Source organism: Nesoenas mayeri, assembly GCF_963082525.1.
Source record: "Nesoenas mayeri genome assembly, chromosome: 24".
Lineage (NCBI taxonomy): Eukaryota > Metazoa > Chordata > Aves > Columbiformes > Columbidae > Nesoenas > Nesoenas mayeri.
Genome location: NC_137546.1, coordinates 2,593,630 through 2,618,200, shown reverse-complemented (window position 1 = coordinate 2,618,200; position 24,571 = coordinate 2,593,630). Strand labels below are relative to the sequence as shown.

General features: G+C 52.3%; 1 protein-coding gene across 1 annotated transcript; it reads left to right on the top strand.

The window, feature by feature from the left end:
• Window positions 1-4,772: 4,772 nt before the first annotated feature.
• Window positions 4,773-24,522, top strand: PLEKHN1 (pleckstrin homology domain containing N1; the record flags this gene model as incomplete). The annotated part of the gene is given in 17 exon segments (XM_080358765.1): window positions 4,773-4,852; window positions 6,439-6,538; window positions 10,913-11,059; window positions 11,422-11,502; window positions 12,810-12,897; window positions 16,064-16,188; window positions 16,968-17,117; window positions 17,467-17,547; window positions 20,238-20,307; window positions 20,431-20,585; window positions 20,977-21,162; window positions 21,960-22,220; window positions 22,711-22,747; window positions 22,750-22,856; window positions 23,616-23,819; window positions 24,037-24,085; window positions 24,329-24,522. Coding segments are annotated over 17 exon segments (2,115 nt in total).
• Window positions 24,523-24,571: the final 49 nt, after the last annotated feature.

Here is a 24,571-nt window from a genome sequence, read left to right as displayed (position 1 = left end):
TTCCTTTGTCCTTTTCCTCCTGCTCCTTGTCATTGCTGATTTACAGAGTTTAGATTTAACTTGTGACGGTTATTTGTTGGCCTCAGTTTTCAAGTGCATAGAGATTTCTTCTTTTTCCTTTGGGGTGAGAGTTGAGATGAGACAGGGACTCCCCAACTTCAGACAATTTCCACAGCAATCTGATTTCTCCCAGACACGTGCCTGTACATCTTACAAGCCCACTCACAGTGCCTAATGTTGGACACCTGAAATTACCAGCAGCTTCTGAAAATCTGGGCTGCTTCTCCCCGCCAGCCTCTTCCCCAAGGACAGTCTGGGCTTCTCAGGCTGAGGAGGCCCTTTTGGCTTTTAGAACAGCCTCTAAATCTGCTTTTCATTCCTCTCTCCCTTGCCAAGCCCCTGTCGCAGCTCAGCATCTCTCCCATTCCTCTGGCTTGCAGAGGACCCTGCAAATGTCCAGGCTCCGCTTCTGCAGGTCGTCTCTTGGTCAACGTGGCAGTAGGGCTGCCCCAAGTGGGTCACACCAATCTGTTTTGTTCAAAATACATTGGTGATACCCCTTCTGTTGCATGCGTGAGCAAGGTCTCAATCCTTTCCTTCCCATTCCTATAAACGACAGCAGGATTTTAGTCTTCTGCTGGACTCGTATTAACCAGTGCGTGCAAGGTAGCTCTGGCTCTAGGGTTCTCTTTGAAGGGGCAACGCAGAGCCAGAGCTGAACTGCTGAAGGGAGAAACGGGGCTGATTTCAAACCAGGAATGAGTTATAATACCAGTGGTTCAGCATCTGGTCCAGCTGTGGCTGCTGTAGTGTTAAGGGGGGGCTGCTGCCTTAGGGGGGGCAGCAGGCAGGCAAAATCAGAGGGGAACGAGCTATAGAGCAGAGAGAATTTTTGTGCCATGTGCCCTTGGCTTCAGTTTGTAATCTTTAGCAATTTAACACTACAAACTGTGTGCGACACTGTCCAGCCCCTTGGGGATCAGGGAGATGGGCAGAGTGATCCTGTCACCCACCAGCTGGGTACTGAGCAATATCACCACCGAGCCTGTTCCGCAGAAACCTGGGGAGGAGGGAGCTTTGTGTCTCTGATGTACTAACTATGCAGGTGCTCGCTGCTTTCCTGTAAAGGAGAAAGAAGGAAGAAAAGGGCCAAATAGTTCCCCGGCAGCTTGCGGGGGTCCGGAGCACCATGACCCACACTGTGTGGACACGAGGTGTCAGCATCTGCCCCGGGACATCCCGGGGTGGAATCGCTTCTGGTGCTGCACATCCCTCGCTGAGCAGGAGGCTTTGGAGGGGATGTGCGTTTGTGTCTGTCTGTCTGTGCGTAGTACCCTGTCCGAGGGGAGGAGAACTGTCAACTCTGTGTGGCTTCTCTGCCAGTTTTAGTTAGTGGCGTCTCACCTTAAAACATTACTCATGTGATTTCCCATGTGAGCTTTTTCCCAGTGGAGGAGCATTCCCGACCGGGTGGCTCCAGGCTGTGTGTGTTGATGTGTTTTCGCCCAGGGACCCCGGTGTCTGTCTGCAGTGAGACAGCAAAGCCAGGCTTGGCCTTACTGGTAGGCAGACCCGGTCTACTCCATGTCAAACCGTCGTCACTTTGATTTCTCTGTAAGTTATCTGACTTATTTATGTGGAACTCTGTTTCTCCGAATTTTTTGCACTATGTGGGATTGGGGAGGGGATACAAGCAATAGAAGCCAACATGTACAATAAAGACGTTTTCTTGAATACTGGATCCTGCCTCTTGCATCCTTCCTTCTCACTTTCCCTGCTGCTCCCCGTTTTGCCATGTGCAGAGGAGGGGAAGGATTCCGGGGGTTGTACGTGGCAGGTTTCTCTGTTTCCATACCCGAGCAGCCACTGACCACATCTCATCTGCCTGGGGTGAGACCTGGGAAAAGCCCAGCCCAAGGCTTTAGAGGCAGACTGATTTACACCTTTCCCTGCTGTTCAATTCTAGTTTGGTCTCCCTAGGACTTCCCAATCTGCACTGGGAAAGAAAATCAGATGAGAAACATCCTCCAGCTGCCACATGGGTCTTGCCTGTGGGCAAGTAGAGCTGGTTGGCCCCATTCGGCAGCTCCACAGCAGATCGGATCTGCCTCCACGAGCTGCTGCCAGTCACCGCTGCCTGGTGGGGGAATACTAAGCCTATTTCACGGTGGTGGGGGTGAAAAGAGCAATGGGAAGCTGCACGGCAACATCCCCTGGGGCCTGCGAGGGAACGTTCCCATACGTGTGTGCTGCAAGCCCTGCGGTTTGGTGGCGATGCCGCACAGCCGATGTGCCAGACTTGGCTCTAGCCATGCTGTGTCCTCTTTCTTGCTGCTCTCTAGGCTCCTGCTTCTGTTTCGGGCTTCTATAAATAACAACCGTGCTGTAAAAGTCTTTCTAAAGTCTGGAGCTGAACTGCGGCCCCTCCTGCAAGCAGAGCTATGGGGTCTGGGGGAGCAGGTTGCCCAGCACATGAAGAGAGGGACATGTCCTCAGCCACCTCCCAGCCGTGCTGGTGTCACCCGTGTCCCAGGGTGCACGATGATGCATATTTGCAGGAGAGAAGTGGTTATATCACTATTTCAAGCTGTAAGGAACGTGTTGGAGGAACAGCACATTTCTGGTCACGGTGCTGAGCGTGTTAGCCATGGATCTTAAGAGGGAATTGTACTTTTCCTGAAGAAAACCCAGTTGTTGCTGTTCGCTGTAATTTTTAGTCTCTGCCAGGAGCTGCTGGGACATGGCTTTGCTTTTGGAAAGCTATTGCACAGCTGTGCAGAGAAAACAGAACTTGCAGAAGCGCCCTGCCATAAAAATTACCCTGTGGAGGGGTGTCCTGTTGCTCTGCTCAGCCATGAAGGTTTAATGTATTATAATGTATTAATGTATCATAAAAGACAGAAAGGAGAGGGGGATAAAGAGGCTGGTTTTGTCAGTGATGAGGAGGCATTTTAGAAACCTTATGGCATGTTTCTCATCAGCAGCCCTTTCTGGGCAAGTGTTTTCTGACTGTTCAGTTACCTCTTTGGGGATATGTTGATTTTGTTGCTGCAGGGTGACTTCGGTTCCAAGACAAGGTAGATGCAGAGAGTCTAACAATCCAATATGTCTGCGAGATACATAGCAAATTCTGGTTTGTTTCAAACAGCTTTTCTAGGAAAACACCCTCTCCTGGTTTTAAAAATCCCATGTCGAAGAAGCCTTTACAATCCTTTGGGGGTTGTTTTGGTGAGAAATAACCTTTCCTGGTAAAAATGCATGCCTTGTTCCTAGGTTCAGCTGGTCCAGCCTCACTTTCTCTGCATGTCTTCCCGTTATCTCTTTGCCAGCTGATTGTCACAGCCCTGAGTCCCATGCAGGCGCTTCTGCTGCATCCCTGCAGCATCTCCGCTGCTGTAGCAAGATGGAGCTGCTGGACTGTCACTCGGAACAGTTTGCAGGCACAACCTGCTCCCTGGAGCAGCAGCAGAGCCACTTGTCCCACACAACAGTCCCTATTCACAGCTGCTCTTGACTCCCTGGCCAGTTTGTAATGTATTTGTGCTTCTTACAGTCTCTGTATATTCCAGAGTCTTACTAAAAAATTGCGCAGATGTGTCACATCGCACACTTTGTAGTAATTTCTTAGATCAGGACTATTATTTATATTAACTAAATATGATTATTTTTTTTTTACCAAATGTGGTAGCAATTAAATTAGTTTGACAAGATCTAATTTCCATAACCCCAAGTTGATTTGTATTAATTACATTCTCCTCCTTTAATTCTTAATGTGAATCAAACTCCCTAACAGCTGTTACATCATTTTCCTAGGAATCAGTGGCAATTGACAAACCCATAATTACTGGGATAGTCTTCTTTACCCATTGAAATATTGGTATCCCCATTGACTTATGTGATTTTTTCCACAAATTCCATGGTCCTGCAAAACTTGTAAATAAACAGCAGTGCTCCAAGACCTTTGTTGTTTAAGTCTTGTAAAACTCCTGGCTATGAATTCACTGGACCTTCCAATCCAGAGAAACTAAGCTTTGTGTTTGCTTTTTAACCCCCGCCTGCAGTACCATGGAATGACAAGGATCCTATTGCAACAAAATTTGGTCCCCGTCTTATCAGTCTCTTTTAAGTATGGAAAAGTTGCAAAGAGGTTTTTATTTTATTTTATTTTATTTTATTTTATTTTATTTTATTTTATTTTATTTTATTTTCATTTATTATGGGCTCCAGCTTGGTCCTTGCTGCTGGTAAGAAATATTACCGTGCCGCGATCACTCTCTGTGTCTAAGCACCGCTGGGGGTTTTAACTCCATGTTTCATTCCTCTTTACAGAGAAAAACGAGGTCTAAGACCGGATTCACCCACCTCGAGGGCACCGTTTTGTTAATGGAGACACCCCCAGAGCTTGGAACACTTCTAGTGAGAAGAGACAGGATGGGGCAAAGAGAGCGGCTTTTGGGGGTGGTGGCAGGGACCCCTTTGGGTGGGGAGCCCCCCTGCCTGTCCCGGGGATGCTGGGGGTGCCGGGGTTGTCTTGCCTGTCCTGGGGATGCCCTCCTGCCCTCCCCCGGTGCCGCTCACCTGGTTCGCCCCTCCCAGCCGGAGCGGGGCGGGTTTGCGGGGAGCGAGGCCGACCCCCCCGCCCCGCGCCGCCCACACCCACACGAGTCACGGCGGGCGGAGCGGGACACACTGACACACAGACATACAGACAGACACACCGAGACAGACACAAACCTCCCCGCTGCTCCCGGGTGCTTCCAGTCGCTGCCGGCATGGGGAACATAACTTGTGTTCCCCAGGCACCTGGGGGTTTCAGAGGCTCTTTCCGAAGGAAACCGTCACTGAAGAAAGAGTAAGTACACTCGTTTTTTACTTGGGACTGCTTTTCCAGTGGCTCTGGCTTCCCTGTGGACGATTCCCTCCGCGATGCACCGTGCAGAACCGGGCTGGCAGCTGAATCCACTCGGGAACCCCGGCAAGTTATTTACCCGCTCAGCAGAATCGGGTTTTATGTGGTTTCATGGGGTGCTGGGCAGTGCCAAACGTGATTGTATCGCCACAAGTGTCTGGGAAACAATCCCAGGGCTCTGCCGGTGGAATATCCCAGGGACGCTTGCCCCCAGGAGAAATGCAATTTATTTCGTTTTGGTTTGGAAAAGTAAAACTTCCCTCTATGGGCCAGGCAGGGCAAGGTGCAGAATGCCTGACGCTCCTTGTTTTCCCTTGCCATTTTTTCTATTCGCAGCGCCCAGAGTTGCAGTGTGGTATTGTGAAACAAACAAACCAACGAACCCAGCATTCACACTCCTCTTACTTTAGACAGAAAGCCCCAAATCCCACCACTCTGCCCATGTGATTTGTAACCCTGAAGGGGTCCCCTCTGGGGACTTGGTGCTGGGCAGCGTTCGGGTACCACAGTGATGGATGACTGTCCCAAAATAGAGCCTGCCTGGGAGTGCAGAGCTGCCTTTCCCCTGCTCGTGCTTCCATCAGCGCAGCCAGTGCTGCTGCCTGTACCTAAACACACACAAAGCAGGTCCCTCCCCATCCTGAGCACTCCGGGCTGGAAAGGAGCTCTGTTGGGTCCCAGCTACATTGGGTTCAACAGACATGAGACAAAACATAAACTCTGCAAGGCTGAGGGTTTTCTAATCAAGGGGAGATGCAGAAACTGTCCCCTTGGTCTCCTGTGCTGCCGTAAATCGGGAGCAAACCTGTAGGTGTCTGTGGAGCTACTGTGGGGTAAAAGAGAGGGGATGGGTTGGGGAATTTGGACCTTGGAGGGCTGACATTGGATGGAGTGGCCAAGCCCCAGAGCACCTTCTGTGCCCGCTGACTCCCGGCGTCCCACGCTTCTGGCTCTCTGTGAAGATAAGCCTGGTTTCTGCAGAACTGAGTGCTGCCATCTGGTTGAAAGAGCAACTGGTGGAAAGTCCCAACAAAGCAGTCCCAGTAACCGATCATTAATGGTGTGTGTGCAAGGAGAAGCTGGGGGCCTTGCTGGGAGTGGAAGGAAAGGCAGAGGAAAACCACAAAGATAGAAATACAACCTGTTTGTGAATACATGTTGGTGTATGTGTATGCATGTACCTCCACTCCAGGGGCTTTGGAATAGTCATCAGGACTGGATTGGGTCTTTGTATTTTGCAATGGAACATCTGGTCCCTCCACTGATTTGGAGACACAGGTGAGCCTCGCTCACTGTTTGGTTATGCAAAGACATGTAAAAAAGCAAAGAAACACCAACAAGTGCAGCACAAACCCCATCACAATTCTCCCAGGCTGTTTATCAGCCCTTTGCTGGGCTAGGATGGTTAGAAAGCCCGTGACAAATTGCTTACTTAGCTCTCTAGCTTCCTTACTTCTGGGCAGAATTCACTATGCCTCAGCCTAAATCTGTGTTGGTATGTGTTTTGGTTTTTTTTCTCCCCTCTGTAGACAAAACGGCAAGAAAAAACTGCCCAGCTTTTTTGGTATAGAAGGAGGGCAGGAGAGAGATACGACCACAGACAAAATCCTGCAGTATATTCCAGGCAAGGCAAGTACAAACTCATCCAACCCCTGCTCCCCGCTGCTCCCCAAGATTGTCCCCACCACCCCAAGGACAGCACGATGGGTCTGGATCAGGGGGTAGCAGCAGGTCTGTCTCAAGGGGATGAAGGTCACATCTGCAGCCCAGGAAGGGATGAGCCCCGTGCCCTTCATGGCAGCAGAATTAGCAGCTCTGGTGTCCCCATGTGGGTGACGAGGGGACCTGCCACCAACCGAAACCTGCGATAGGGTGGGAAGGTAGCGCTGAGAGCGAAGCTGGCAGCGTGGTGGGAATATCACACACACCCCTTTGCTCTTGGTTCTTTTGTTTCTGGGCAGCCTGCAAAGGAAGGGAAAATTAGAGCGAGCATTCAAAGGTAGGGTGATTCATTCCCACGCTGGAATGAGACAGAGCAGGCAGCGTATTAGCAATAAGCCCTGGGAAGGTAATCAGGAAGGGCAGGTCTGTCCCGGGCACGTACCAGCCTTGTGGCCATATGGCCCATTTCCCAGAGCTGCTCAGGGAAAGTGAAGGTGAAACGATGAACCCCAGCATGTTTACTCGGTCCTTTTGGGGATGTGGACCAAGCTTTGGGGCCTGTTGGGCTGTACCATGCATTTATTACCCTCACTGAATGGCAAATAGGCTATGTGGGTATGGGGAAAGGGGAAACTGAGGCAGAGACTAACAGCTAGACAGAAGTGATATCAGAGAGGGTCAGCAGCAGGGTGTTATCTCCTGGGTTTCAAGCTGCTGGTTAGTTGTATCCTGTTGGTGATGGGGTGCTTGGTGTGTTGCAGGACCCAGTTCTGAGCAGCCCCACTGATGCATTTTGGGTTGCTGCAGAAATTCAAACATTTGCTCCCCACTGTCAGGGACCTTGCCGTCCCTTTCCATTCAGCTGTTCTCAGCTTGGCCCTTTCCAGCCCAAAGGACCTTCACTTTTTTCATGACAGCTCCATCCTCTCTCTTGGTGAACGTGTCCTGAACTGGACAGGTGGGAAGCAGAGCAGAACTGGGACTGTTCCACAGTCCCGCCTGTTATTTGTGAAGGAGGGTGATGGGCATTTGGCGTGGGCATGGTTCCCTGCGAGACTCAGCTGCCATCCAGAAGGGTTGGGCAGCACTTGGCCGGACCAGGACTCAGAGGGATCCTGGACTCTTCTCTCGGGGAAGCAGGGAGAGCTGTGGCATTAACAGATCCTAAAAAACAAATCCTGCAAGTTGACAGAACAAAGGTTACCTAGAGATTATTCATTTGGGATCACAAGAAAGTGTGAGATCTCTCCAGGGAAGGAAAGAGGGTGGAGTGGTTGTTTTGATGTTGCCCTTGCCTGGGGCAGATGGGCTCAAACTCTCTGTTTAGCCACAAGCTTCTTGTGTGGCCTGGAGAAAGCTTGGGCTTAGTCCCTTTCCCAGTCTCATCTTTTCAGGAGGAACATCTCCGAGAGCAGGAGGTGACTGGGTGCTGCAGGGACAGGTTAGAGAGGAGCTGTCGGTCCAGGCTCTTCCGATGCAATCTCAGAGGAGATGAGGTTGCCAAACCGCTGACCATGGCAGGTAGTTTGGGATCGGGGCAAGTGACATCCCTGAAAACACGTCCCCCTGTGGACCCTGCCAGGGGCAGCTGACACACAAAGCCAACACCTTTCATTCCCACCTCCTGCCCTGTTTCCCACACTTCCAGTTACGGCTCCTGTGAAGCCCAAGCAAAAACGAGGGGGAAGGATGTGCCAGAAGAGCGGTGCTTCTCACTTGCTCCTTTTATCATTAAACAGAAGCTTTTGGAGCCCCAGGGCACCAGCCTTGCAAGGCTGAGCTCTTCCTGCTGCCAGGCTTAGTGATTCAGCTGGGAGTCACTGGGGTCTGCAGGGGCTGAGGCAGGTTAATTATTAAACTTGCTCTACCTGTAGGATGAGGATAGAGAAAGAGAACATGTCAGGGCACTTGTGCTGCCAGAGACACGCTGCTTTGCCAAATCTTGAGGGAAACCAGGTTTCCAATGGTCTGCACAGCCTCAAAGCCAGCGGGAGAGCTGAGCTAACGGGACGGTGCTGATCGGGATGGGGCTGGGGGAGGAGGGTGTTTACACCAGCACAACCCAGCCAGGGAGTGAACAGCCGACTGAGGGGATTTAGGAGGAATGAGAAACGCTAATTCCCTTTCATTTTGGCTGCACAGTGAGGCGTCCCCATGGTTTCGGGGTTGCATGGGCACCAGAGATTAGTGATGCTCGTGGGGGAGGCTGTGACAGCTCTGGTCGCCGACCCTCACAGGACATCATGGGGTTCCCAGTGCTGCTGATGTCATCTCGTTTTGTCCATGGTTTTGGAGGTGTCCCCATGCTTAGCCATTAAATCCTGCTGTCTTCTCAGCCTTCCCGCAAACCCTCGTGAACTGGGGTTGCTAGATGCTTGTTCGGCAGAGGGAGGTATTCCATTTAATCCAGTTTTGCCACATGAACAGCGGCAGTGGAAGCTCTCGCTTTCCCTCCTGGCCCCGGGAGGATCCCTGTGCAAGCTGGCGGGCAGGCTGAACTGTTTGCCAAAACTATTGCTGGATTCCCAGTTCCCAGATTGTTTTTGCTTCATGGGGCCTTACTTATAACTGTAGAATTTGGCTGCCACGTTCCAGGCAGCAGCATTGCCCAGGCAGCCGGTAGCCAGCGTTGCTGCTTATCGCTGTGCCTGTAATTTCATTACTTTATTCTCTCCCCCCTCCCGGTTGCTGCCCTTATCCAAGCAGCATTCTGCTTTTGCTGCCACAGCTGTCAGGTGATCAGTTGCTCTTTGTTCTGACAGCGCTTGTCGCGCAAACGTAATCTTTTCCTACGCTTAATTGCTTCTCAGCGAGACCATTAATTGGCAGCCAGCAGGTTCCCACCTCCAGGAGAGGACATGGGTGCATTTTCATGGGTGCTGCCCGGAGCCGGCTGGAAAAGCTGGAGGGAGAATGTCAGCAGAGAGGGGGTTAACTTGTGTCCTCAAATGTTTTTTAAATTCAGTGCAGAAGGAACCACGAGCTTTGCAGGTGAAAGGGTCCTGACAGCATTAGGTTCCTGTTTCTGGCTCACCAGTCTGGTCTGGGTGTTGCTGATGTCCCTGGCATGGTTAGGAGGGGGGTTAATCTCACAGTGTCCTTATAGAATAGTTTGTGTTGAAGGGACCTTCCCAGCTCCCCAGTGCCACCCCTGCCATGGGCAGGGACATCTTCACCAGCTCAGGTTGCTCAGAGCCCCGTCCAGCCTGGCCTGAGATGTCTCCAGGGATGGTTCATCCACCACCTCTCTGGCCAACCTGGGCCAGGCTCTCACCGCCCTCAGGGGGAACAATTTCTTCCTCATCTAGCCTGAATCTCTCCTCCTTTACTTTAAAACCATCACCCTTGTCCTATTGTAACAGGCGCTGCTAAATGCGGGAGGGGTGAGTCATGGAGGCCCCAGCAAGACAGATCTGGTTAGCTCTGCTGGCTCGTCATTCATCATGGGGCTGAGGCAGCTGTCCCCTTGGCACCGGGAGGGCACGCAGGGGCCAGGCTGGCTGCTGGCAGCCCCTGGCTGTGCGAGGTGACAGGCTGTCACTCCATCCCCGCGGAGCCCCGGCAGCCTCGCTCCCGGGATTTATGCAGCATCCAGACAGTGCAGCACCAGCCCCAGGATGCCACAGGGGTGTGAGGTTTGTGCCATTGCACAGAAGGAAGAAATTCTATATGATCAAAATGCAGGAAATAAGGGAACTATCGACAAGAGGGAGTGCTGTCTGTCTCTCTCACATCATCCCCTGCTCTCCTGCAGTGCTTCCTGCCTTCCCTCAGCCTTTTGCAGTGACAACGAGCAGCTTCAGGACTTGGTGCCTTGCAGCTGCTTTTATGGCTGCAGGACTCTGCCTCAAAATTGTCTGGGCACCTGGAACAACAGAGTCCACCTAGAGAAACCCAGGGATTTGAGCAAATGGGAGAGCTGAGGAATCCAGGTGGAACTAGAGCAAAGAAAACCTTTCCACTAACCGCGGTGGAAGACAAGCTGTGTTTGCTCAGCTTTGATCTGTCGGTGTCCTGGTGAATTTTATTAGGATGGCAGGAGGTCAACTGTGGCTTTAGGACACACTAAATGTAGGATGTGCTTCTGCAGCCCCTCTTTCCCAGCCCAGAAAACCTCATTTGAGGTCGGTATCTCCCCTGCCCAGGGAGCACAGCGGTAACCAGACCCCAGCTCCATTGCTGGCATGGAGACCCAGCAACAAACAGCCCAGCTTGGGCACCTGCCCAGGGCGCTTTTCCGAGGAAACCCTTCTGGAAAGATGTTCTGAGAATGTCTCTTCCGGACATCAAGTCCCCACCTCCCACTGGCTCTGATTTGTTTTTCCTGAATCCTCGGTACAGAATATTCAGAATGAGGAAAACCAGAAGGAAAACTTGGACCAGAGGTTCCCCAGCCTGTTCAAGAAGGGACGAAGGAAAACGGTTGTCAGGAATCTGGGGAAAATTATTTATTACTCCAAGGTCAAGTTTAAGTTTCAGCACTGCCAGGTAAGCTGTGGCACCTGTTTGTGGGTGTTTCTCTTCCCAGGCACAGAGTGACCTTGTGGGACTGGGAAGTAAAGTGTAATTCTGGGAAATGTGACTCACGGACACTTCCTCGGGCTCCCGCACGGCCCAGGGGCTTCTGCTGTGCGTGTACGAGCTGCTGCCCACTGGCTCCCATCCCAACGGGGGCTGTGTTTCTCTGCTTATCTGCCGGGCTGGCAGCAGATCCACCAGCAGCAATGCGGGGGTGGCCCTTGGATAAGCGACCGCTGGCTTTTCTGTGCGCAGATCAGTCTGAGATGCAGAGGGAAGCTCGGAAGAGGAAGGTGACCTGAGACAAACCCCAAAATGTGTCTTTTCTGCAGGAGGTGAACGATTGCTTCCTGGAGCTGTTCCAGTCTTACCTGTACTTCCAGTCTGTGGGCTCCAATGGGCTCACATACCAGGTAGAGCATCTCACGGACACGCCGGGGCAAGCACTGGGGATTTGGGCAGTACGGCCAAACTAGGAGCACTGGGTGGGTGGGATGGGACAAGACTGCCACTGGTCTGCCCTAGGTGATCTCAGCAAGTCCCTTCCCATGGATGCCAAGCTCCTGGTGGAGGAGAGCTGAACCCCATAGATGTGGGATAGGGGCTTGTGCAGGGCTGGCAGGCAGGACTAGGGATGGGAGGTGTTTAAGCTACCTCCCTTATCTTTGTGCAGAGCATCAAGCCCAGAGAGCTGTGTCTTGGCAATTTCAGAGCTCCTATAGCTCAAAATCCCACTGGTCTTGGTGCCAATGGTGGACTTGGCCCTGGCTTCTGAACCAAGGTGGGGTTCTTCATCTGCAGAGTAGAGAGGGACATATGGGAGAGAGTGGAAAGAAAAACCCAAGGGGAGCTATCCTGGCAAAGCATTTATCAATCTTTTAACCTGACAATGCTGGTGAATTACAAACAATTGGCTGTTTTGCCCATGCAGCCAAAAAATCACAACTGAACAGACAGGGAGCCCTGGACGCTGTTCTCTTTCCACACGAGTAACTAAAACTGAGCATGGCTGTTTTGTAGATGCCTGTAAAATTTGTACCTTTTAGAAATGATTTATTGTCTTCCAGGTAACTTGAGGTTAATGCAATATGGCAATAGAATCTCTCAAGTCACTCAGCAAGCCAGCCTTCAACTGGAAAGAGACATGTCGGAATACACACTATATTACAAAATCCCCCATCTACTTTATAAACAGCTCCTTAGATTATTAATTCTAGAGGAATTAAAAAGGCATTAATATGCCAGTACTGGCCCCTAGACATTACAGCAATTAGCGACTTTTAGAGCCCTTGTTTAGAAAGCCCAAGCCAGGGAGCACAGATTTGTCATCTGCTCCTGAGCTGCATTACAGTGGGACTCTTAAAACTGGAGTACACAAACCAGACAGCTCACTTTTGCTTTATGGTTATTCCCATCCTCTGGCTTTCTTGTGTTAAAGCAGTATTGTTTTGATGAGGTTTCTCTTCAAACTGAAATACTTGGAATACAAAGAAAGTGTTCTTGCCAGCATGGCAACTGATTACTGCAGTTCTGGCCCCACAGAGCCCAGGGAGCTGCTGAACCTACTTGCTCTGAGGAGTGTGCTGAATGGAAATCCAGACTAATATTGTGAGCCACAGGAGCCTCGTCATGCCAAGTCTGGACTTCCAGTCTCCTATAGCAAAGGGGCATTAATTGCAGAAGCTGTCCACCAAAATAATGGTGTATTCTTCTTATGCAGGGACTGCTGCCGTTGAAAGAGCTGAATGTGTGTGAAATTGAGCATGGGAAGAGCGCTGGGCAGGAGGATCATGCTTTCCGCATTGCAGGTTGGTGCCTCTTTGTTTGCTTTGAACATCGGGTGCATGAATCACGACCGTCTCTGCTCTTTGTCCCGCTCTGACCTGGTCCCACATTGTGGAAAGAGGTTGCAGAGAGCTGAAGCTTTTCCTTCCAGCATTTGCATCCTTCCCTCCAAGGCTTCCCTGCTCTTATGTACCTGGATGGTGATGCCCAGGGCTGCGGGCAGGGAAGGGACAGGATGAGGATGCTCTGGTGCTCCAGCTGGTTGGTGCTCAGGACCCAGTGTCACGTCACCAGCTCTTCCCTCACCAGCACTCTTACCTCCACAAGCTTTTAAAACTTTTCTCTGAGTGATCTTGCTTTATAGAAGTTTTCCTGAGATAACAACCCATCTGCAGCTTGGCTGGAGGCTTTTTGGGCTTAGTTGTTGCTGATTTACAGCAGCTGCAAGCCCCCAAGTCTAGTAGTTAAAGCATTAATTATACAGAAGTAAGCAAATAATCCAGATACAGAGCCAAGAAAGCCCATTTGTGTCCTAGGCCCGGTGTCTATGTACTCTGGTGTCTTCTGTTAGAGAGGGTGTCCGTGCTGGGGTGAGTGGACTTGTTCTGCTTGTATTAAAACACGCAGGAGTGTGGCTGGTTGGAAAACTGCCTCGAGCTTTGTTGGGTTTGTGTCGTGCTTAGGGAAAGAACAAACCAAAGCCTTTCCGGCAGAGAGTGCTCTATATATCAGGACATGAAGAAATGGGGAAGGTAGCGATATTTAGGGTTGCTGAGGGATCAGCAGAGCTGTTTCATTTTTCTGCTAGAGGGGGTGGAAAATCAAAGCATGGAGGGGATAAGAGCCTTGTCCATGGCCACACACAGCGCAGGGGTGGAAGTCTGTTTTCTCATGACTCTGACACACAAGACACATCCATCCTCTTGTGAAATCCTGTGGTGTCAGTAGTTCCCCATGAACTGCACTTTCTAGGGCAGTTCGGTGCATCAGAAGATGATGGGAGTGTGGAGGTGGAGCACAAGGACGAAGCCCAACAGCGTGCAGACCTGTCCCTTGGTGCACAAGCATGGAGAAGCAGCCGGTGTCTGGCCATGACCTTGGCTTTGTGGCCCATCTTTTGCATAGACTCTAATGGTGATTAAGTTGTTGAGCACCATGAGTTACCTCTGCCTCACCTGCAAATGTTGCAGCTTCTTAGTGTCTCCAGACAAAGAGATTTGCGGGGTGGGGGTGTGGAATAAACTGCTGCAGCTCCAGGAATGGGCTTTCTTGCTTCCAACGTTCCTCTGGAAGCATTTGCAAGGAAAGAGGAAGGACAAGGCAGAAGAAAAGAGCACGAGGGCCGGCACAGGTTGCTCAGCATGGATGTGTCATGGCCCTGCCGCAAACATGCCCTTGGGGCCAGGGGGAATGGCAGCAGCTGAATTAGCAGCAGCTTTTTGTGCTTTGCTCCCCAGCAGCTCCTCGCACGAGCTCCAGGCATGGCTCAGGCTTAGGCAGGAGTTTCTCTTCTCGTTTTCTCTTCCTTTGGGGCCCTGTTTAGATGTGGTGAGGTGAACAGCCCTAAGGATACGTCTGCAAGGCTGGACTGAGTGGGGGTGACAGAGCGAGCGGTGCCGTGCTCAGGGTAATGCCCCACCGGCAAGATTCCCGCTGTTTGTGTAAGAGCCTGGGTGCCCAGAGCTGCTAGAGTATCTAGATAATGTTAGCACCTCTATACCCTCCAAACAACTCTAGATTCTCATAGAATCATAGAATGGTTTGGGTTGGAAGGGACCTTAAAGATCATCCAGTTCCTGCCAAGGGCACCTTCCACCAGAACAGGTTGCTCAAAGCCTCATCCAACCTGGTCTTGAACGTCTCCAAGGATGCAGAATCCCCACCTTCTCAGAGCAGCTTGTTCCAGTTCACCCTCATGGGGAAAAAATTCTTCCTTATATCTGAGCTAAATCTTCCCTCTTTCAGTTTAAAGCCATTACCCCTTGTCCTGTCACTACGTAGCTTTGCAAAACATCCCTTTCCAGCTTTCTTGTAGGTCCCCTTTAGGTACTGGAGGCTGCTCTGAGGTGTCCCCAAAGCCTTCTCTATTTTCATTGCAACGACAAGGAAACTGAGGCAATAGGAGACAGCAGAGCTCCAGAGCCACAATGGTACATGGACACCTGGATGCCCAGTAATGCCTGACACCTGTTAATAATTACTCCAATGAGTCTGAATGGAGTGACAAATAGAAAGTCACTCAGTCTTTGACGCGGTTTGTCTGTATTAGTGCATTTCCTGACAGACAGAAGTGTTTCAAAGTCTTAATTAACTGCTGTTCATAAAAAATACAGGAATTATGGGATGAGAGGCTCAACGGAAGGGCAAAATATCATGTTTATCCACTTGCTTATCTGAATACTTCTAAGTCCCGCAGGGCCAGATCTTACTGAGCACGCAGCAAATATGGTTTAATATGAGATCACGGGTAAATTATTAATCAGAGCATACCTTCTGCAGCCTGCCAGAAATGATTATTAATGTCACTAGGTTATGCCTGTAGTGAGTAGCAGAGGGTGTATGAGACTTTTTTGCTCATACTACTAAGCAAATGATAGCTGGAAACACTAAATCAACAAGGTACAGTCCTGCCTTCAAAAGTATGTCTGAGAGCAGTTTCAGCTTGTCTGGCATAAATTATATTTGGTGAAAGAGTAAATAAGTGTCAGAAAGCTATGGATGTTCTACATATTGAGTGCCAAAGTGAAACCAAGGATTAGCACAAAACTTCTGCATTGAGTCAGGCTGTGTGCAGCAGCACATTGTGACCGTGTCCGCCCACAAAGATGCTTTTCACAAACTATTGGGGACTTTTAAAGCTGAAATCTGTGTGTTGGTTTCAAGCTTGACTTTTGTGCTGTCTTTGATTTTTGTCCTTGGCCTTGTTTTGGACTGAAAGGCGCCTGGTGGTCAGTGTTAGATGTGGCTGCAGGAGCAGTGATGAGAAGATGCGGGGAGGTCCCCAGCAGCCCAGTGTGACACAACGTGCTCACGGTGGTGGCAGGAAGGACGGGAACACGGTGTCAACACCCTCACAGGCAACCCGTGCTGTGATGTGCTGAGCAGAACAGCCCTGGCCAGCTGATTACTTGTTGGTGCTGCAATCGGCGCCCTTATCTGCTGAGCTCATCTCGTGTCTCTCCTCCCCAGGTCCTCTGCTGAATCCCCTTATCGTGTTCTGCCCTACTGAGTCAGAGCTGAAGCAGTGGCTTTATCACCTGGAGAAACAGATCCAGCTCAACGGAGGAAGCCTCGGCTTGCCCTTCCTCGCTCAGGTTAGTTTCTGGAGATGCCGCGCAGCCGTTTCCCACGCTGCGGGCTCAGGGCTGAACGAAGCTGGATGGGTTGGGTGGATGCTGCCCTGCTCCTGCATCCTTCAGTGGGAGGGATAATCTCTCAGCTGTTCTCGTCACACCTAACACCTTCTTCTTACAGAATCCTGAATGCCCCGTAGGGCTCCAGGTACCTCCCGGGCTGGAGAGCTTGAGCAGAGGGCTGGGAAGGGACAGGGGCTCTGACGCAGGTTCCTTCAGTTATTCCAGCACGCCCAAAATCACCATGGATAGATGTGCTAATTGCCCACACTTGACAGGCACGTTCTTGCTTTGAAACTCCTCTGCCCGTGGAGAAACCGTGTATTTGTGTTCAGGTGTCCTTAGGGGCTCAGGTCTACACACCCCGCGCCGGTGTGAATGTGGGATTTCGGTCTGAATGTCAACCCCAAAGGTGCTCTGTGCTGCTGAGACCTGACAGCAGCTCGCTGCATTTCTGCTGCCTGTGTGTGTGCACGCCGCTTCTCATTTTGGAGCTTGCCTGTCTCCTTCTCCCCACCTGTAAAACAGAGGTATTCCCCTTTGAAAGGCAATATACAGATGGCACTAGGTACCAAGTAAGATTATTCAGTCCCAGCTGGGAAAATGGCTCCTGCACAGATCTATTTACTCTTTCCTGCTTCTGCCACACTTGAAACGTGTCCTGAAATGGGCCGTATGCAAGCTAAACTCTTTGGGAAGGACATGTCTGCCCTGCTCCTCAGTTGTGCTCCTGTCCCTAGAACGACTGGAGTCAGAGCTCCGTGGGGAAGGAGGAGCTGCGGTGGTCCGTGCAGAACATGCCTGTCCAGGAGTGGAGAGGGACCCAGCGGGAATCCCTGGGCGATGTCCTCTGTGTTTCCAAAGTGAAGCTGCAGCACCTGCCGTTCCAGGTAGGACACATCTCTGGGGAGCAACCTCCCGTCTGCATGGATGGAGCGACTAGCGCAGATTCCTGCCTACTTGCTGCCACTGACCCTGAAAGATCCTTTTACCCGCACTCTAGTAAACGGAAAAAGGTTTTTTACTGGGTTTTTTGCTGCTTCTGTGGCCCGGCTTGAGGACAGTGTAAGCATTTGCAGGATGGGGCTGGCAGCTGGAGCTGGCGGGTTGCAGGGAGGCAGCTGGGCTGTTTGCAGAGCCCTCGCCCCAGACTGCTGTCAGAGACAAAGCAAAGGGCTCCCCAGGTCTGAACCCTGTCTGGCTGTTCACAGGGAACCCTCTTCCCCTTTACTTTCCAAGGAGCAGCACGACCGACTCTTGGTGCTTTACCCGTCCACGCTGGTGATAGTATCTGAAGAGCGCAACAGCCTCTGTTTTAAGGTGAGTTCATTTTGGAGCACCTTCCTGCTCACTCTCACCCGCAGTGGCTATTTGAGCCCTTCTTTGGCTTGTTGCTCCCCTCCACCTGGGTTCCCTTGTGCTCCCCATGTTGGCAAGGGCTCTCCCTCCGCACTGCTCCCTTGCCAGCTGGCAGGTGAGCAGGCAAGAGGGATGTTGCAAGTTATCTTCCCATGAGAAACACCTTGCTCTCCTACAAAAGCCGGAGGGGGAAAGGAGCTGGCTGCCAAGGAATCTGCGTCTCTGGGAGGAGGGATGCTGGCGTGTTTCTGTGTGGTTGTGTTGGCAGGGAGCCTGGCTCGCTTGCTTGAGCTGGAACAGCCCTGAGAGTGCCCCCACGGGGGGTTTTCTTCCCAGCCCTTGCTCTGTGGGACCATTTGCAAGCAGGGAGCAGCCAGGCAGCACATCTGATGCTGGCGTAAAGGCTGGTTAGTTCGTTAGTTGGCTGGTGGGGAGAGAGGAGAAGCCGCTGCTGGTGCTTTGTGTTTGCTGGAGCGAGGGCTCCGAGCAATGTCTGGGCACCGCAGCAGAAGGACCAGCGAGGACCTGGAGCCCTCAGTGCCCCAGGGGATCTGAGAAAAGCTTCTCTGGTCCACTGGTGGGTTTTTGCTTTCCTGGGAGCCTCAGGACAGATGGGCATTTGCATTGCCCTTAAACTTGATTGCCAACATCCATTTTAGACGTCATCGCAGTGGCTATTAAACAGCCTTGTGCTTTCTGGCCCTGTTTTTCCTGTATTAGAACAAATGTGCCAAAAAAAAGAGCGCTGAACTGTCGCTGAACCTGCCCATGGAGGAGCAGCATCCTTCATCACTGAGAGAGGAGCCAAGGACAAGGGAACCCTGCAGAGATGGAGGGCTGGTGAAATTCAGTGTGAATTCACTGGAGTCCTTCTTCACATGATTTCACTGTGTCCACATCAGGCCCCGAGCCGTGCAGGCTGATTTTAATTGAAGGGAAGACCCACACAGAGCATCTCCCTGGCTGAACCCGCCGTGGGGAGGAGGGACACATGTCCGTGAGAGCTCTCTCCGGTCCCCAATGCCACAGCAGAGGGTGTTTTCCAGCAGCCCGTGTGACACACCTCAAACAAAGCTTGTTTTTGGGAACGTGTTGTTTGCAGCTCCTGGGAATGGCGCACCACGTAAGGGGGCCCTTGGGCTGGGCTCTCGGATTAACTCATCTCTTTTGAAACCTTCAAGCAGATTCCTCTGCCCTGGCCGCGCAATGTTCCCTTCCCACGGTGCGTGAGCGTCGGTCCCCGGGCGTCTCGCTCGCTGGGGCGATGGCAGATCTCTGTGCGGGCAGGAGGTGATTCACCAGCCTGCGACACCGCGCTGGGAACCTGATTTTCCGCGGGCATGTCAGGGCACGGGCGCCTTCTCCCAGGGCTTCTGCAAATTAACTTCCTTTCCCCGCGAGCAGACGCCGAGCCCTGCAATTTGTGTGCGAGGGGAATAGCCTGGCCCTTTTGTTCTTCGGTTTCGTACAAACCGCAGGAGCTGCCGCTGCCAAGCGTATGTGTGGGACGGGGAAGGGGAAGGCAGAGGCTCACCCAAATCAGCCCTGGTGGGAAAAAACCCTGGGGGAGGCGTAAATCAGCAAAGGGGGAACTGCGGGGGGGAGCAGGTTGATGCTGTGCCCCCGGAAGGCTGGAGGAGCTTTTTGCAGTGATGTGTATGTTATGTGTGGGATGCTGCTGCACTTCCCTGGCTGGGACTCTATCCCTGGGTATTTCAGCCTCCCCCCGTGGACAGGGGGATGTTGCATTAGGGAGGATGGAGCGCTTGGTGCCTGCGGGAAGCACATCACAGTCCATTTCTTACAGCAGCAGGGGAAACTGAGTCACAGAGCATTTGCATGAGCTTTTCCCTCCCGAGGCCAGCCTGGCTGTACTGCTCAGCCCATGAATTGCTTTCCATGCAGCAGAAATAACCGCAGAAGCCTGTGTGTGCCCATGGGCTGTTGCAGAGAGGCAGCCGGCCAGCACAAACCACCGGCACCCGCCTCGGCTCCACACTGCCCTGGGGACAAAGCTGTCACATCAGCCACAGTCCCCAGAGCCTGTGCAGCTGGGACAGCCTTGCGGTGAGGATGTGATGGGGGGTTCCTGCTGGACACATTATTTTGCAGCCCATAAGCTTAGGCACGTTGATCACGAGGGTCTCTTCCGACCAAAATGGTTGTATGAATCCTAGTCAATGACACCTTTTGAGAGGACCTTCAGCTAAACAACAGGGTTTTACTCCTGCTTTATGTGCTTTCTCCACTGCTGGGTGTGATGGAGAGTGGTGTGAAGTGGGAACTTTGAGCTCTCCCCAGACCCTGTGTTTGCCATCCCCGCCAGGAGCTGCTCCCAGGGCCATTGTCACCAGTGCTCCGTGCCCACAGCATCACAGGAGTGGCATTCACAGCTGTGCTGGACCACACGAGAGCTTGCGTTGCACCCACTGGCATTTACAGGGCTCAGCCTGGTCTTTGTAAGGCTTTGCAGGGGATGGGTTGTGGGCATTCCTGTTGGCAAGGCTGGAAGTCCCAGTTCAGCAAATCAAACATTATTCAGGACCATGTTTGTGAATTTTTCTGGAGAAGTCAGACATTAAACTATAAGTCAGAACGAGAAGGGAAGGAGTGCTCAGCCATGCCATTTAAGCCTGCTTCTCTCTTGACAGGGCGAGCTGCCACTCAACGCCATCCAAGTGCTTTTTGAAGAGAACGAGAAAACCTCCTTTTTAATAGAAGGTGTGTGTGCAGCATCAGGGTCTCCAGACCCCAGGAGAGCATGGGGAGGGATGGAGCAAGGGGGTTCCCAGGGATTTCTGGCCTGTCGATCAAAGCTGGTAACACCCAGTGATGTTTTGACAGGCCGACTGATCAATTCGATCCGGGTGATCTGCCGCAGCTACGATGATTACCAGGAGTGGCTCTACTGTCTCAAAACAGCCCAGTTTCGAAACGCCGACTCCTCCCTCTCCGGATCAGAGAGCTTCTCGGCATCAAAGCTCCCACACCCCGCGCAGGTAACAGATGTTGTGGGGTTTGCATGGCAGTCAATCAATGTCTCCCAGGGCTCCCATCTGTCCTATCTCCGACCACGTGTGAGGACTCTTGTGACACAGCAGACTTTGCTTCAGGTCCCCTGCCCAAAGGCTGTCGTGAAGTTGCTGATCCCTGCAAATTACTTTGAAGCCCTATATCACATTATATAGAATCACAGAATCATTTTGTTTGGGAGGGACCCTCAGTATAACTGAGTCTAACCGTTAACCTGAATCTACCACTAAACCACATCCTTGCAAGACACTGATAGTGACCTTGTGCCAGTGCCTCACTGCACAAAGCTATCGCAGCCTATGGCCAGGGCTCTGCTTTTAAAGGAATTTAATAGTGCTGTTCTTCTCCCCTGTCTAGTTTGGTGGCAGCGGGAGAGGGTCACTCACTTCTGATGGCCGCACAAACTCCTGGGCGTCGGGAGGTAGAGTGGCCACCTTGACGCACCTGTCCCAGCACAGCGGCTCTCTCCCAGATGGACAGTCCTTCGTGCTGATGCCTGACAGCAGGGTGCTCGAAGAACCCCTCTATTCCCAGCCTCTCCATGTAAGTGAACCCCCCTAAAAGCCCGGGACATGTGGGGACAGACACTGCCTTTGAGCAGAGCGGTCTGTCCCGGTGCTCGGGTGGGTAGTGTTTGCTATGCGGTGTAGCAAATCCACACCTGGAGCCTGTATTTGTCCTGGCTCAGCTTTGTAATTGCTGATATGGGAAAAGTTTGCTGAAGAGTCCCATCCCAACGCTCTATTCTGCATAAGGATTGTTGGTACAGATTGCAAAAGGGCAAAAGGGACTGTTCAAAGGTCAGAAAATCCCCAAAAATACAGCAAGTGAGTGGAGGTGGTGGGGTGGGCAAGCCTTTGCTCTGACCTGTGCAGAATTTGTATGTCCAGGGATCATAAAATCATAGAATAGCTTGGGTTGAAGGGACCCATCTCCCCCGGTGCCACCCCTGCCATGAGCAGGGACATCTGCACCAGCTCAGGTTGCTCAGAGCCCCGTCCAGCCTGGCCTGGGATGTCTCCAGGGATGGTTCATCCACCACCTCTCTGGCCAACCTGGGCCAGGCTCTCACCACCCTCAGGGGCAACAATTTCTTCCTTGTATCTATTCTGAATCTACTCTCTTTTAGTTTAAAACCATCACCCCTTGTCCAATCACAACAGACCCTGCTAAGATGCAGGAAGGAGGGAACGTGTGGGGCATGGTCCTGGCCGCAGGACCGTGCGGATGCAGGAGTGCATCGCGATGTCCGCAGCAGCAGCCCTGGCAGGGCAATGCCTTGTGTTGGCTGCAGGTGGGTCTGCAAAGAGCCAGCTCCGGGGTCTGTCTTCTCGTTTCAGTGCCTGGCGCACACCAACTGCCCAAGCACGGGGCTGCCCGGGCAGGACCTGCGGAGGGGAGGCAGTTCCAGAAAGTCCAAGGGCAAATGTGGACCTTGTGGCCAGCAGCTGCCCAGCCAGGACACAGAGAGGACTGTCTGCAGCCTCATCCCTGAAAACCCCAACGGGGAGCTGCTGTCTGCTGTGTACAACGAGCCGTACTCCCCGCACGGCTCACAGCATCACCCTGCAGCTCCTCCAGCACCCCTGCACCTGAGCAACGTAAGCAGGCTGGGACGTGGTGGGGCTGCAGGCTGAACAGCTGGGGAACACAGCTTGCATTTTTCTTACCCATTTCCACTTGGAAATGGCCCACAGAAAGTGAGATTAAACGTGGAAAATGGAGCAGCGTCTGGTGGAGCCTGGAGATGCTGGGCATGAATTCCTGTGGCAACACGAGCACCAGTGCTCCGCAAGCAGGAGTGTCATTACTTGAGAGGACACAGCCTCTTCTTCTGAGGGCTTTCTAGCATATATCCATCACTGGTTTGGTGTGTGATACCACATATCCCTCCCCTCAGCCCCAATGAGTGTGCGTCTGACTTACACCCAGGAAAATCCCCTTGTTAGCAGAGTCAGCCCCGCCATCCCTCACAGCTGAGCAGCATTTGGGACTCGAGTTGCAGGGAGATTCCCCACTCCAGTCCCTCCCAGGGATGGATTCCAAGCAGAGAACAGCATGTCACGTTCCTGTTTTAATTCCGCCTTTTAGCTGAACAGATGGAGCCTGGTGGGAAGTCAGCCCTCGACAGCTCTCTGGAGAAGCCGGCCATGCCGCGCTCCCCCTTGTACACTGATCCCTATATGCCCAGTTCCCCCAGTGCTCCCAGTGTGGCCGGCTCCAGCTTACTGGAAGAGGTACCTTTGCTGCTGGTTACGGCCCTGACTCAGCTTTTTGGCTCCAGAAATCCTGCCCCGGGTCATTTCTTTTCCTCCTATCTTCGGATGGGGAAACTCCAGACCTGCATAGTGGGGAGGGGCAGGGCATGACATAGTTCTCTGGTTTTTCAAGCCAGGACAGAGTCAGAGGGGAACAGGTTTCCCCTGTCTTATCACTGGATGCCAGCGTCACAACAACCCCAGGTAGAGCCAGAAACTGCAAAACAAAGGCAGAGACCGAGATGTGATCCAGTCTGCAGAAACTAGACATGAGTCAGGCACAGAGACCACTTTATCCACCCCAAAACTTCCAGCTGTGATAACTGAGTGCCTGTTAAAGGCTACGTTTCTGGTTTTGTGCATCCCTTAGGAAAAGACTGAGTTTGTGGGTGGCATCCCTCAAACTGCTGAAGTCTCCCCTCCCCTCGGAAGGTTCTTCCAGTCTTCTGTCTGTCCTTATGCATTCCACGAGCTGTCAGAAGGTTTTATCCTGATACTTTGACATCTGGCCAGCTTCATTACCTCCGTGGCTCATTGTGAGGGACTCGCAGCTGTTCTTCCATTCCCATCTAAGGCCTCCAGGGTTGGAATGTAGTAAAATTTGCAAGGCAGGCAGAAAACCTTGTTTTGCCTAAGTCTGTTGATAGCAGGGCTGGCTTACAGGTGTGGGGAGCAGGCAGTCAGTGCTTCCTGACTCTGCGTCGCAGGTATCAATAGTGGAGTTTTGTTCTGGTTAAGTTCCTGCAGTGTCACGGGCAGACGGGTCCAGCACAGGTGAACGGAGCCAACCCGGTCGTCCCGCACCTCTCCCTGCAGCAGTGGAACTGCCAGCCCCTGCCCGGCGGTCACTGCAGAGAGGTGACCGCGGCTCCCAGCTACGGCATCCCCGGCACCGCCTGCCGCCTCCCGCTGTGGCCGCCTGCTGATGCTTATCTTGAAGAGGTGAGTTTGTAAACGCAGCCCTAACACTGCAGGGGAATGCACGGGGTGCAGGGTCCCAGCTTGCTGCTCTCCAGATCACCACAGGGCTCTGAGCCTGTTGCTCTGTGGTGGGTGCATCTTGGGGGGCAGGGTTGGGAACCCAACTGTGTCCCAGTACTGCAGTATCCCAGGACTGCAGTACTAAGTCACCCTCACCAGTGCCCCTCTTTCTTTTCAGGTCTCTTCTCTGCGAGAGGAACGTCTGGGCCCTTCATTGCAGCCACCAGGTGAGACACTTGGGACTGACTCACAGGCAACTGAGAATAGTTGTTAAGCCAAAACTTCCTTTGTTGAGCGTTGAGTCTGCAAAGATGTCCGAGACATGCCCCATCGTGGTACTTAAGCTTAGGAGGCTGCTTGGGAGCTCAGCCCACACTGCCTCGCTGGTGTCTGTCTCCATAAACCAAGTTCTTGGTGATCTTGAGGGTCTCTTCCAACCAAAATTATTCTGTGTTTCTATGATTCTGCAGATGGGAATGTCGGCAATTACGACCTGCCGGAGGGCGGCTGCCTGCACCGCGACTCTGCCGCCTACCACGACTACGCCGAGCTCCAGAGCTTCCAGAGCGACTTCAGCTACGACAACCTGTGGGAAGCCGAGGAGAAGGAGCCGGGCACCCTGCACCCCTCCCCAGCACCCAGCCAGCAGTTTTATGAGGTCTGAGGGAAAATCTCTATGGCCAAGCACTGAACAGCTCTCCGGGCTCTTTTCT